Source organism: Musa acuminata, chromosome BXJ2-2, assembly GCF_036884655.1.
Source record: "Musa acuminata AAA Group cultivar baxijiao chromosome BXJ2-2, Cavendish_Baxijiao_AAA, whole genome shotgun sequence".
NCBI classification, from domain to species: Eukaryota; Viridiplantae; Streptophyta; class Magnoliopsida; order Zingiberales; family Musaceae; genus Musa; species Musa acuminata.
The window spans coordinates 26,997,335-27,011,790 of record NC_088339.1 but is presented as its reverse complement, the minus strand read 5'-3'; the positions used below and the strand labels follow the sequence as shown (position 1 = coordinate 27,011,790).

Sequence of the window (14,456 nt, the reverse complement as noted above, 5' to 3'; positions counted from 1 at the left end):
ACAGATAGCATCATTATATATTCACATGCAATGCAATGGGATAGCTCTTACCGAACCGAACCATGATTTTGGAATCATCGGTTTTGATTTCTTGAAATCAGGAATCGGAACCATCGGTTTTGATTCTGATTCGGACGATTTGGGTTCGATATTAACCTCAATTTTTTAATTAAAAAATAAATTAAAATATAAAAACATCAGAATTTTATTTCTAAAATTAAAAAAAATATATATGTATAACTATAATAGGCAAGGCTGATATTAAAAAAATAAAATAATAAATTTTTTAATCCAACTAAATACCTCTTTGGGAAAAAAAATCTTTAATCAAACATAAAGTCTCTCTCATGACTCAAACTCATATTCATTTATTTAAATTTAACATTTTAGCTACTATACTATATATAATATATAATTATCTTTAAAAATATTTCAACGGTTTAAAATCGAAACCATCAGTTTGGAACCGAAATCATCGGTTTTAGTCTTTCAAAATAAAAAATCAAAATCGAATCACCTAAAATCGATTCCGATTCAATTATATTTCTAACTTAATTCAATTTCGATTGGAACAGGAAGAGGACAGAACCACGGCAAGCTCCGACCAACATGAAGTTCATGTTACGAGTGTCCATAGTACAAGTCTAATGAACTTTGTAGACCGCTGTACCGTCTTTTGAGTCGTGCAAATTACTACTCCATGCTACCATACATGTAAGTTATGCTACTTTTATGGTATCATTGAAAGATAGCTTCTTATCTTGCTACTTGTATCGTGCTGTTGTTTCATGTTTTATACATTCTTCCATGCGATCTTCCTAAACTACGGGAATCTCCCTTTTCTAACAGGTTTGAGACAGGTAGACGAGGAAAAGGCTGCTGTTCGAGAGAGGGAAGAGAAGGGATGGAGTCGGTGGAGATCTCGCTGTTACTACTACCACTGTTACGATTGAGCTCAATGGATTCAAAAAGAGCAGAAAGTGCATCCGCATTCATACCTTTCACACTACCTTTCGACTGTTGTGGTAATATCAGCATCGCATATCCTTTCGGCATAGGCAATGGCTGCCACTGTCCGGGCTTCAATCTTTCCTGCATACACCGCACCACCACATCTCCTAGGCTCTTCTTCGGTGATGGCAAGATCGAGGTTGATAGGGATAAAAGTGGCCGGATGACGCGCCATGACGACATCCCCCCAGGAAAGCAATAACGCTGACAACTCCCACTGTCGTGCGACGACCTCCGACCTCGCACAGTTGACCACGGCAAAGCAGGACAACGACCTGCCCCCGCCCATACCCTGCTGCAAGCTGCCCCGCCACGCGACCCCAGCGGCCGCGTCAGACACCATCAGAGGCACCATCTCACTCCAGTAGGTGGCCACGTCAGGTAAACGCTAAACCTATCTATAAATACCCCCGAACTCTCAAGAGAAGGGGGAGAGGGAACTCACTCAGACACAAAGCACTCAGAGGCTCTTCTTCTGCCTCATCCACAACCCCCTCCACATCTTCTTCTAACTTGATCGTCGGAGGGGTCGGGCCGAGCTCCCGGCCCGACCTGTGTGCAGGTGCGAGACGATGTCGCCTCTTCCCGAAGCTGCGGCGGAGCTGCCTCCCGACCCGAGCCGCCGACCCAAGCCGCCGACCCGACCTGTCGAACCGACCTCGGAGCTGCCTCCCGACCCGAGCCGCCGACCCGAACCGCCGACCCGACCTGCCGAACCGACCTCCCGACCCGAACCACCGAGCTCGGCCGCCGGGAGACCTCGAGGAGCGCCCCCACGGAGATCACCGCCTTCCGGACCCGAACCCAGCCGCGACGGCCCCGAGGCCACGGCTAAAAAAGTTACTTACCGTAACAGAGGTTATGAAAATTTGATTTGGATACTGGGATGGTATATGTCAAATTACCCATTATCATCATGGGTGTGGATGTGAAGTCCATCAGCACTTCAGTGATTGATCTCGGCGACTGGCCTTACAGTTTTAACTCGGTGGGACAGAAAAGAGATTGTATGTGTCCGGTTGCAACGCGATCGTCGATCTAATGAATTCCATTACCGGTATGACTATCGATACTTACGACTATATGCTCTACCAGTGGCAACCGGCACTGCAGATTTCAGCTCTCTAGTTGGAACCACACTTCTCTGGGGATTCGGTTTCCTCGACTCAACCAGACCAATCTTGATTTGGTTAATGCCACACACATCAAGGCCATTTATTATGATGCAAACAATGTTCCCGAACAGGATGTCGAACGAACAGTGAAAGGCGGGGAGCACCGAAGTGGAGGGAACCTTAGCATGGTGCATCGAAGACCATCCTACATGTGAAGCTGCTCGTAAGAATCCAAAGACTTACGATTGCCTCAGTCGCAACAGTGATTGCTACAACATTCTTAATTATACCTACACGAATTCTAGCGTTGGATACCGCTGTGGATGTTCTCTTAGTTATCAGGGCAATCCCTATCTACCCAATGGCTGCCAAGGTGATGTTCCTCCTTCTCTCTCTTTATGTGCGTTCAATTTAGTAAGCGAAGCAAGGATACGTAGTGACTGATACAAGTTAGGGACATGCTAATCTTCCTTTTTTGTAGCTTCTCTGTTATAATTTATTACTTATAATTTTTAGCATTCAAAGAGTCAAAAGAGATGATGACTTGTGTAGACATCTATGCCTAATATTGCAAAAGGTCTTTGATCGTACTTTCTGAAAAAACAAAAAAAACATGGCGACACTCTTACAACTGCATGCTTCCAACAATTCTTGATGTATGCTACGAGTTTAAAGATATAAATCATACAGCTTGCTTTGGCCATCCGAATAAGTATGCTTATGGCGACTCTGGTCATATATTGACAGATCCATCTTTTGCACGTTATCCGACAAATGACTGCGCGACAAAGTGTGGGAGTGTTGACATCTTATTTCCAGTTGGGCTGCTGTAAGAGAGACCGATCATTTGCTCTAACGTGCAACCAGACGTCCAATCCTCCCGCTTTCGTATTCCAATACGGCTGCATAGTGAGTAAAATATCATTGGAGAAAGAGCAATTGAAAATTGGGGCAATTTTCATTTGCAAAGTAATGTAAATTAGCAAAGAATACCGTTTGATATGGCAAAAAATGGCAGACCCAGCACAGCCGGACGAGACAGAAGCAGGTAACGGTTGAAGCTCGCCCATACCCTGCGATCCCCCGATCTCCCACGCAACCCCCTGAGCAACACACTGCCCGAGGCTCTCCATACCCTGCATCAGCTCGGCCTCCCACACAACCCCAGCGGTAACATCAAACCTCCTCTATAAATACCCCTGAGTCCTAAGCAAAGAGGGGGGGAACTCACTCAGACACAAAGCACTCAGAAGCTCTTCTTCTGCCTCATCCACAATCCCCTCCACATCTTTCTCTAACTTGATCGTCGGAGGGGTCGGGCCGAGCTCCCGGCCCGACCTGTGTGCAGGTGCGAGACGGTGTCGCCTCTTCCCGAAGCTGCGGCGGAGCTGCCTCCCGACCCGAGTCGCCGACCCGAACCGCCGACCCGACTTGTCGAACCGACCTCGGAGCTGCCTCCCGACCCGAGCCACCGACCCGAACCGTCGACCCGACCTGCCGAACCGACCTCCCGACCCGAACCACCGAGCTCGGCCGCCGGGAGACCTGGAGGAGCGCTCCTACGGAGATCACCGCCTTCCGGACCCGAACCCAGCCGCGACGGCCCCGAGGCCACGGCTAAAAAAGTTACTTACCGTAACATAATGGCGCTAGAAGGAGGGCCCGAAATGACGGTACGTTAGCTTTCTCCTTGGTTGCTCCACTGCAGCCGACCTGCACCAGCAGCAGCGACTTCAGGGGTCGGTCTTGGCTTCTCGGCCCCGCGCGCCTCGGCCCCTCGGTCCCATGCGCGCGGCCAGCCCGACCGCGCCGCGCGTCTCGGCCACTCGGCCCCACGCGCGCGGCCAGCCCGCGCGCCTCGGCCCCTCGGTCCCACGCGCGCCTCACGCGCGGCCAACCCGCGCGCCTCACTCGCGGCCAAACCGCCCGCGTCCCACGCGCGCGGCCAAACCGCCCGCGTCCCATGCGCGCGGCCAGTCCGACCGCGCCGAGCGTCTCGGCCACTCGGCCCCACGCGCGCGGCCATCCCGCGCACCTCGGCTCCTCGGTCCCACGCGCGCGACCAGCCCGCGCGCCTCGGCACCTCGGTCCCACGCGCGCGACCAGGATAACACAAGTTTGGTCCTGCTATATCTAAACTAAATTAAGAAATGAGTAGTTTAGGATTAGTCCTGCTATCAATATTGGTCCATCAAATAAATAACACAAGTTTTTAGATTATCATGATATATTACCCGATTGATGGCTTGACTAGTTGTTCCTCGTTCAAACTCGAAGAATAAATCACACTGCAACAGGAAGATAGAAGAGAGAATGACTCACCTAGAAGTCTTTAAGAATAGTTTCTCCTCAAATGAAGAAAAAACAACAACCCAATAGAAAATCCAAACATGATGTCTCACTTATACATCGACGCTTTAGACGACTACAAGCATAGACTAATAAAAGAAAAATGTGAGAAGTATGGGCTACCGTAAAGTTAATATTTATCTTCAAAGATAAAGATATTACTTGACAAGCCCACGATAACTTCAACCATACAATACTTGTATTATCTGATTAGTACATTGAAATAATCATTGTTTGGCTATTAGCGTACGAGTTAAATCCCAATTTTTGTTATTAATTGTGGGATTTTATTAGAAAGAAATTTCATATCTAAGATGAATTAAGAAATAAGTTGTTTCGGATTAGTCTTGCTATCGATATTAGTCTGTAAACTAAATAACATAAGTTTTTAGATTACATGCTATATTATTACCTTACTGATGTCTTAACTAATTGTTCCTTATCCAAATCCGAATAAATCATACTGTAACAAGAAGATAGAAGCAAGAACAACTCACGTGGAAGTCCGTAAGGATAGTTTTTCTTTGAACAAGAAGAGAATAGCAACTCGAAGGAAAATTCAAATATGATGCCTCACTTGTATATGGACAAATTAGACTACTGTAAGCGTAGACTAATACGGGGAAATGTGGAAAGCATACGCTAGTTGAAAATCCATATTTAAATTCAACAGTTTCGTCCCAGTAAGAGCACGAATCGGAGAGGAGAAGGTGAAGAGAGTTGCTGAGCTTGATGCTATGCTAAGGTTAGTAGAGCTATCGTTGGCTATTCTTGCAATTTCTTATATCATTAAACCAATTTGCTTTTTAAGGTGTCCTTAGATTAATGTCAAATAAGAAACATGTGCCCGTTCTTTGTCCCATGTATACAAGATTTCCCTTTCTTTCCCTCTGCCTCCGTTTGCTTCCCATCCTGGCTGATCCATCAGAGACAACCTCGCAGATCCCATGGAGTTGTGTCCGAGGATTATTGATACCATACAAATCATCAACCCCGCTTCACCAAAACACAGTGTTTTCAGAGTTCCTTTTTTCAGGGTGTGCAGAGGAGGTCCTCTGCTCATTCTCTATAAGCCCTGGGTCACACTAGTCATCACCACTATACTGTCAAAAAGGTAAATATTATTTATAGTAAACACTGATATAAATTAATAACGTATACAAATGCAGGCTGGGGATGCTTTTCCTCGGCTGCAGAAAATCTTTGAGATTTCAACACTACCATATTTGATCGATATGGAAGTGCTTTGGTGTCACAGAAATCGACTTTACCACTAATTAATTTTATGGTGTTATGGGTTCGTGTTATAAATATTGTCCATGTAGCCAACTTAAGTAAGCTTTGCTAACTGAGCCTAACTCTCTTTTTCTACAGGTTGGTAACATCTGGACGTTGGTGTTCGAGTGAGGGAAGAGAAGGGATGGGGTTAGCAGAGGTGCTGCTCTTACTATTTCTGACATTGGGGCCAATGGGTTCAACAGGAGCAGAAAATACATCCACAGACACAACTTTTCCCCTCCCTTCCAACTGCCCAAAAAGCTGTGGTAACATCAGCTTCGAGTACCCTTTCGGTCTAGGCAGCGGCTGCTTTCGTGCAGGTTTTAACCTTACCTGCATGAGCCATTCCACTGATCCTCCTACTCGTAGCCTCTTCTTGGGCGATGGCACCGTTGAGGTCATTGATTTTGATATGGACAATGGAATCGTGTACGTGAAAACTCCAATTGTCACCATGGATGTCGACGAGGACTATGTCAATTACACATTGATTGATCTGAGGAATTTGCCCTTCTCTTTTAACTTGTTGGCAAACCTTACATCCAGTTACGGTGATTCATTGACATCTAACGAGATTTATGTCGCTGGTTGCAGCGCTAATGCAAATCTAGTTGATCTTGCAACCAATACCACCATCGATTCTTGCTCAACAACCTGTTATCCCAATAGTTCGACTCCACATGAATACTGTACAATTTCCATGTATAATTGGAATGCTGGCAATTTCACTTCCTTAGGGATTCGGTTAACTCGGCTCGACGAGCATCATTTGTTTAACGCCTCTCCTATTAAGGCCTTCATGTATCATCCGAGTAATTTCACTGAGGATATCGAAAGAATATTGAATGGGACGGGAACACAAGTGATAGTGGCCACCCTTGCGTATTATATTACCGACCAAACAACATGTAAAGAGGCTAAGAAGGATATGATGACTTACGCTTGCCGCAGCTATAATAGTGATTGCTTCGATATCTTTCCTAGTTCAGCTCACATGAATTACACTATTGGATATATTTGTCGGTGCTCATTAAGTTATCACGGTTATCCCTACATACCCAACGGCTGCCAAGGTAATGTTCATTCCTCATCTCTCCTGTGTATATTTAAATGTATATACATGTATTAAAAGAAAAGTTGTGTTGCATTAATTCCGTCTTTGAGCATTGTGATCATCTCAACAGATTAAATTTTCACACCATCTCTGCCAAATAATTGTTCAAGAAAATGTGGGGATGTTGACATCTTCTTTCCGTTTGGGGTGGAAGAGGGCTGCTACAGAGACCAGTCATTTTTTCTAACATGCAACAGGACAACTGAGCCTCACACTCTCTCCTTCCAAGACTACTACGTAGTGGTGAATATGTCGTTGGTGGAAGGGACTTTGGCAGTCAAGAAAAAAAAATATGATTACTTCTTTTCCTTCGCATACAATAATCAACCTTTCATTGGTCTTGAAGAGCTATTCATCTTGAATTGGATAATCACAGACCAGTCCTGCAAGGATGCTAAGCTAAACACGACCACATTCGCATGTGTCGACCAACACAGCTCATGTAATGACGAGAAAATTAGTAGCAATGGCCAGGAAATTTCAGGATATCGTTGCCAATGTAACGTTGGTTACGAAGGAAATCCATATCTCCTAAATGGATGTACAGGTACTTCGAACTCTTTCCCTCCCTCTTTGATACGAAGAATATTAGTTGTATAAGCAGCATCTACATATAAAATTATCTTTCCGCTTTCACAGGCTTCTTTTTTCTTTTTTGCTATGATCTTCTAAAATTTCCTTCTCAAGCATTGCTATTATTTTTGATGAATTGTCAGATATTGATGAGTGTCGCAATCCCCAAAAATATGTTTGCTATGGAACTTGTACTAACACGATGGGCAACTATACTTGCACATGCCCACCTGGGTCGTCCGGTGATCCTAGACAAAGAGCCTGCATCCCTGACAAAAAGCCGACTCTTGTGTTAGGCAAGTCCTCGATACCAATTAACACGGTAGAGGGTAAATGCCATCGGCAAAGCTAAAAAGAGTCGGGGAAAGCTAAAACTTTGTGTGTTAACGTGCAGGTGTCATCATCGGCGCAAGTAATGGCGCGGGCTTATTGCTCTTGAGTACGAGTTTGATTATCCTAAGGACGAAATGGAAGAAAAGAAAACAAAAGAGAATAAGAGAAAAACACTTCCGTCAGAATCATGGTTTACTGCTACAACAACTCATCTCTTCCCGTGAAGATGTTGCTGAGAGAACAAAGATATTTCCTCTTGAAGAGATAGAAAAGGCAACCAATAATTTTGATGAAACTCGAGTGCTCGGTCGTGGAGGACACGGAACAGTTTACAAAGGGATTCTGTCGGATCAACGCGTAGTCGCCATAAAGAAGTCAAAGATTGTGAAGAAGAGCGAGATAGATCAATTCATCAATGAGGTTGCAATTCTTTCTCAAATTAATCATAGAAACGTGGTAAAGCTTTTTGGTTGCTGCTTGGAGACTGAAGTGCCCTTATTGATCTATGAATTTATCTCAAATGGTGCTCTTTCGGACCATCTCCATACTTTAGATGGTAGTTGTGTATTGTCATGGGAAACTCGTTTGAGGATCGCGGCAGAGACTGCAGGAGCACTTGCTTATTTGCATTCGGCTGCTTCGATATCTATTTTACACAGAGATGTTAAATCATCGAATATTCTCTTGGATGATCACTTCACAGCAAAAGTATCAGATTTTGGGGCTTCAAGATTTATTCCACTTGATCAAACTCATATAGTTACTGCTGTTCAAGGTACCTTTGGATACTTGGATCCAGAGTATTATCAAACAAGTCAACTAACAGAGAAGAGCGATGTTTATAGCTTTGGGGTCATTCTTCTGGAGCTTTTAACAGGAAAGAAACCTATTTTCTCCATCGAGCATGAGAACAAACAAAACCTGTCAACGTATTTTCTTCAAGCATTGAAAGAGAAACGCTATTTTGATCTCGTGGAGGATCGTGTTATGAAAGAAGAGACTAAACAAGTGCTTATGGAAGTTATTCAACTAGTAGCAACGTGCTTGAAGTTTAAAGGAAGCGAAAGGCCTACGATGAAAGAAGTGGAATATAAACTACAAAGCCTAAGAAGGATTAAGAAGAATGCAGACAATCATATTGCAGAAGGTAATGAAGAAACTAAATGTCTGCTAAGTGATTCATCATATACTTTGTCTATTTCAGTTGACCTAGCAACCGAAGGGACATCTAGGAATTATAGCTTAGAAAAAGAAATCTTGTGGTCAGATTATAACCCACGGTGAGTGTGTTTTATATTAGTATTTATATTTATTTGTATTGGCAATATAAGAAAATGCATCTTATGCACGGGTCATTATGTCGTGTAGTCATCATGTGGGAATGTTATGTCGTAAATTTTTATTCCAAATAACTTCTGGGATTATTAGGCACTGGTATTGCCATTAGCATGTTTGTATTTTATAAATGCTCATATATGTTCTCAGGTATATGTATCTGTTCATAATATATATATATATATCTTGTTTACTTATTTGAATTTGTAGTATTAATAACAGTTATGATGATGATACTTATAAAATGCTTATTCTAACAATTAAATACTATTTTCACGGATATAAGAAAATAACTGATGATACAACACTCATCGTTGCTCTTTTTTGGGCCATGCCAAAGGAGGGGCATCTTTATGATGATGATTAGTATTCTTCAACATCAAATTATGGAGAATCAATGGAAAACATGTGCTTTCTTTGATAACCTTTGCGTATACTCACTGGTAGTTTCATTGGTAGAATCTAAATGGGTTCAGTCATATATTGCTGTCTGGATGTACTTTTGTAGTTGCAGATTCACGTCGTGTCTTCGACTCTCAACAACGGTGGCATTGATTAGACTTGAGGAAAACAAGGGAACATGACTGTTGTTGCTTTTATCAGTTCAATATCCTATTATTTTCTTTACAAGGAAACGTGTTAAATATTTGTCACACATTATTGATTAGTTAAAATTGTCATGTTATTGTTGACTGTAATGGCTCCAATGTACCATATTGATGTCAAAATTATAACGGATCAACTCCTATTACAGATAGTTTTAATAGTGGATGCCAATCAACGGATCAACTCCTATAACAGATAGCATCATTATATATTCACATGCAATGCAATGGGATAGCTCTTACCGAACCGAACCATGATTTTGGAATCATCGGTTTTGATTTCTTGAAATCAGGAATCGGAACCATCGGTTTTGATTCTGATTCGGACGATTTGGGTTCGATATTAACCTCAATTTTTTAATTAAAAAATAAATTAAAATATAAAAACATCAGAATTTTATTTCTAAAATTAAAAAAAATATATATGTATAACTATAATAGGCAAGGCTGATATTAAAAAAATAAAATAATAAATTTTTTAATCCAACTAAATACCTCTTTGGGAAAAAAAATCTTTAATCAAACATAAAGTCTCTCTCATGACTCAAACTCATATTCATTTATTTAAATTTAATATTTTAGCTACTATACTATATATAATATATAATTATCTTTAAAAATATTTCAACGGTTTAAAATCGAAACCATCAGTTTGGAACCGAAATCATCGGTTTTAGTCTTTCAAAATAAAAAATCAAAATCGAATCACCTAAAATCGATTCCGATTCAATTATATTTCTAACTTAATTCAATTTCGATTGGAACAGGAAGAGGACAGAACCACGGCAAGCTCCGACCAACATGAAGTTCATGTTACGAGTGTACATAGTACAAGTCTAATGAACTTTGTAGACCGCTGTACCGTCTTTTGAGCCATGCAAATTACTGCTCCATGATACCATACACGTAAGTTATGCTACTGTTATGGTATCATTGAAGGATAGCTTCTTATCTTGCTACGTGTATCGTTCTGTTGTTTCATGTTTTATACATTTCTTCCATGCAATCTTCCTAAACTACGGGAATCTCCCTTTTCTAACAGGTTTGAGACAGGTAGACGAGGAAAAGGCTGCTGTTCGAGAGAGGGAAGAGAAGGGATGGAGTCGGTGGAGATCTCGCTGTTACTACTACCACTGTTACGATTGAGCTCAATGGATTCAAAAAGAGCAGAAAGTGCATCCGCATTCATACCTTTCACACTACCTTTCGACTGTTGTGGTAATATCAGCATCGCATATCCTTTCGGCATAGGCAATGGCTGCCACTGTCCGGGCTTCAATCTTTCCTGCATACACCGCACCACCACATCTCCTAGGCTCTTCTTCGGTGATGGCAAGATCGAGGTTATGAAAATTTGATTTGGATACTGGGATGGTACATGTCAAATTACCCATTATCATCATGGGTGTGGATGTGAAGTCCATCAGCACTTCAGTGATTGATCTCGGCGACTGGCCTTACAGTTTTAACTCGGTGGGACAGAAAAGAGATTGTATGTGTCCGGTTGCAACGCGATCGTCGATCTAATGAATTCCATTACCGGTATGACTATCGATACTTACGACTATATGCTCTACCAGTGGCAACCGGCACTGCAGATTTCAGCTCTCTAGCTGGAACCACACTTCTCTGGGGATTCGGTTTCCTCGACTCAACCAGACCAATCTTGATTTGGTTAATGCCACACACATCAAGGCCATTTATTATGATGCAAACAATGTTCCCGAACAGGATGTCGAACGAACAGTGAAAGGCGGGGAGCACCGAAGTGGAGGGAACCTTAGCATGGTGCATCGAAGACCATCCTACATGTGAAGCTGCTCGTAAGAATCCAAAGACTTACGATTGCCTCAGTCGCAACAGTGATTGCTACAACATTCTTAATTATACCTACACGAATTCTAGCGTTGGATACCGCTGTGGATGTTCTCTTAGTTATCAGGGCAATCCCTATCTACCCAATGGCTGCCAAGGTGATGTTCCTCCTCTCTCTTTATGTGCGTTCAATTTAGTAAGCGAAGCAAGGATACGTAGTGACTGATACAAGTTAGGGACATGCTAATCTTCCTTTTTTGTAGCTTCTCTGTTATAATTTATTACTTATAATTTTTAGCATTCAAAGAGTCAAAAGAGATGATGACTTGTGTAGACATCTATGCCTAATATTGCAAAAGGTCTTTGATCGTACTTTCTGAAAAAACAAAAAAAACATGGCGACACTCTTACAACTGCATGCTTCCAACAATTCTTGATGTATGCTACGAGTTTAAAGATATAAATCATACAGCTTGCTTTGGCCATCCGAATAAGTATGCTTATGGCGACTCTGGTCATATATTGACAGATCCATCTTTTGCACGTTATCCGACAAATGACTGCGCGACAAAGTGTGGGAGTGTTGACATCTTATTTCCAGTTGGGCTGCTGTAAGAGAGACCGATCATTTGCTCTAACGTGCAACCAGACGTCCAATCCTCCCGCTTTCGTATTCCAATACGGCTGCATAGTGAGTGAAATATCATTGGAGAAAGAGCAATTGAAAATTGGGGCAATTTTCATTTGCAAAGTAATGTAAATTAGCAAAGAATACCGTTCATTTGCAAAATTAAATTGTCAATGTTAATAATGGAAGATTCAATTGTCAATGAGCACCTCAGAAAATTAAGTTATATAGAATATGTGAATATGTGACCGAAGGCATGTTTGTTATCAATTTTCTGTTAACATAATGTATATAGTTACCACAATTTTGATAAGCATATTTAAAAGATTGGTCTCCAAAGATAACGTGAGATCTTTGGAGCTGACAGGCCTACTATTAAAGAAGTTGAGTATAAATTACAAGATTTGTGGAGGATTATAATGAAAAAAAAAGGAATAAACTGTACTGCAAAAAGTAAAAAATAAATTGACTGTCTATTTAGTGATACATTTTATGCTGTCTCTAAATCGATTGTCGGAAGAGCTCAGGACACAACGAGAAATTATAGCTTAGAGTAGGAATTTATGTGGTCACAGTATTATCCACGATGAGTATATTTCCGTTTAGTACTCATTTTTGTATTGGCTACTTGCTTGCAACCTCTTATTGCTTCAACAATTCAACATGTTTAGATGTAACATCAGTTTCAATTATCTCATTATATATATATATATATATATATATATATATATATATATATATATATATATATATATATATATATATATATATATATATATATATAAACAACTAGAAGTTTCGCTATGTTGCCATGGGAGAAATCAGACTCAATCATGTGATTCAATCTACGAAGAAAAATAAAGTAATAGGGCCCAGCAGTAATATCATTATCTTGTATGTGTATATGAACGGTCAACATTAATCCAAAATTAATATGCTACATGGCATTTCAATAATGTTGAATCTCGGATTTCGATGATGAAATCAATTGTCATTTGTTATCTAATATATATGTTGAGATAAGTGTGCAGAATTAACTACGATGAAAGTAAGACATGCAGCAGGAGTTACGTCGGAGTCAAGGCTATGATCACATTGAGAGTTCGAGAGTTCGACGGAAGTCCGGATAGTCGTCGGAGGTTCTGCAGGAACAAATCCGAGAAGTCCAGGAGTCTACCAAAGAAGCTCGTCGGAACTCGCCAAGTGGATCGTTGCAAGTCCAGGAGTTTGCCGGAAGTCCGCAGGAGCATCGCCGAAGGTTCGTTGGATGTTCGCCGGAAGAAGCAATTGATGCACCGGAGCAAGTTACAGTAAATGTCTTAAGAAATATCGTAGTTAGCACGATGATTAAGTTAGATATAGGAGGTGATCTCATTAACTTAATCCTGGGGCAATTGGACCCTTGATAGACCCAGATTGGGCCGAATGGATCAGCCCATTCGGACCCAGATTTCCTGACTGGCAATGGCACTGCCCAGGAGCTCAGTCTCCCAGGAAAGCTGGGCGGTGGCACCGCCCAGGAGCTCGGTCTCCGAGCTCTGCCAGGCGATGGAACCGCCCCTGTTAAGAGGTGGCACCGCCGAGGAGCTCGGTCTCCGAGCTCTGCCAGGCGGTGCAACCGCCCCTGTCAAGAGGTAGCACCGCCCAAAGGCTCAGTCTTCGAGCTCTGCCAAGCGGTGCAACCACCCTGGTCAGGCGATGGAACCACCAGACCCCGGAATTCCGGAAAATGACAGTTTTGATCTCGAAATTCAAACTGGATTGAGGCCTATAAATACCCCACCCTTTCAGCAATGAAAGGGCATCGAAAAACACCGAAAATCCAATCTTATTCCGTGATTTTTAGAGCTCAAAATTGTTGTATAAGTTAGAAGTTCACCTCCCTTTTTTCTTCCAAGTCATAATCATTAAAGAGAGGAGTGAAATTTCTGTTAGGGTTGTCTCCTAAGCCCGTCAAAGGAGTGAAACTGTAAAAGGGTGGTTGGCCCTCGCTCATTGAAGGAAGGCCTCTAGTGGACGTTGATGACCTCATCGGAGGAGGAAGCCAAAAGTGGATTAGGTCAAGATTGACCGAACCACTCTAAATCTCGATTTGCATTTACATTTTTGTTCTCTATCTTAACTGCAAACTGCCTCATCGATTTACTTTAACGTTATTTTGCTTGATTTTAAGTTAAAGTATTTTCTGAATCGGCATTTATACGGAAATCAGTTTTATCGTACGAACATCATATTTCGGTTTGCACTTACATTCTGATTTCTATCATAACTGCAAACTTCCTTCATAGATTTACTTTAAC

At 42.0% G+C, this 14,456-nt stretch overlaps 1 protein-coding gene across 1 annotated transcript; it reads left to right on the top strand.

Annotated features, from left to right (window-relative positions):
- Nucleotides 1-5,853: 5,853 nt before the first annotated feature.
- On the top strand, nucleotides 5,854-9,057 carry LOC103976315 (wall-associated receptor kinase 5-like). The gene is made up of 4 exons (XM_065094488.1): nucleotides 5,854-6,304; nucleotides 7,214-7,414; nucleotides 7,584-7,736; nucleotides 7,835-9,057. Exons 1-4 carry the CDS (start codon nucleotides 5,896-5,898, stop codon nucleotides 9,055-9,057), a joined length of 1,986 nt encoding a protein of 661 aa, XP_064950560.1. The 5' UTR covers nucleotides 5,854-5,895.
- Nucleotides 9,058-14,456: the final 5,399 nt, after the last annotated feature.

What these genes read in the sequence shown, in the direction of transcription:
- LOC103976315 (XM_065094488.1), top strand. Translation starts at nt 5,896, where the DNA reads ATGGGGTTAGCAGAGGTGCTGCTCTTACTATTTCTGACATTGGGGCCA. An exon ending in TCTCCTAAATGGATGTACAG is followed by an intron (nt 7,415 to 7,583) that starts GTACTTCGAACT and finishes ATGAATTGTCAG; the next exon opens with ATATTGATGAGTGTCGCAAT. An exon ending in AAAGCCGACTCTTGTGTTAG is followed by an intron (nt 7,737 to 7,834) that starts GCAAGTCCTCGA and finishes GTTAACGTGCAG; the next exon opens with GTGTCATCATCGGCGCAAGT.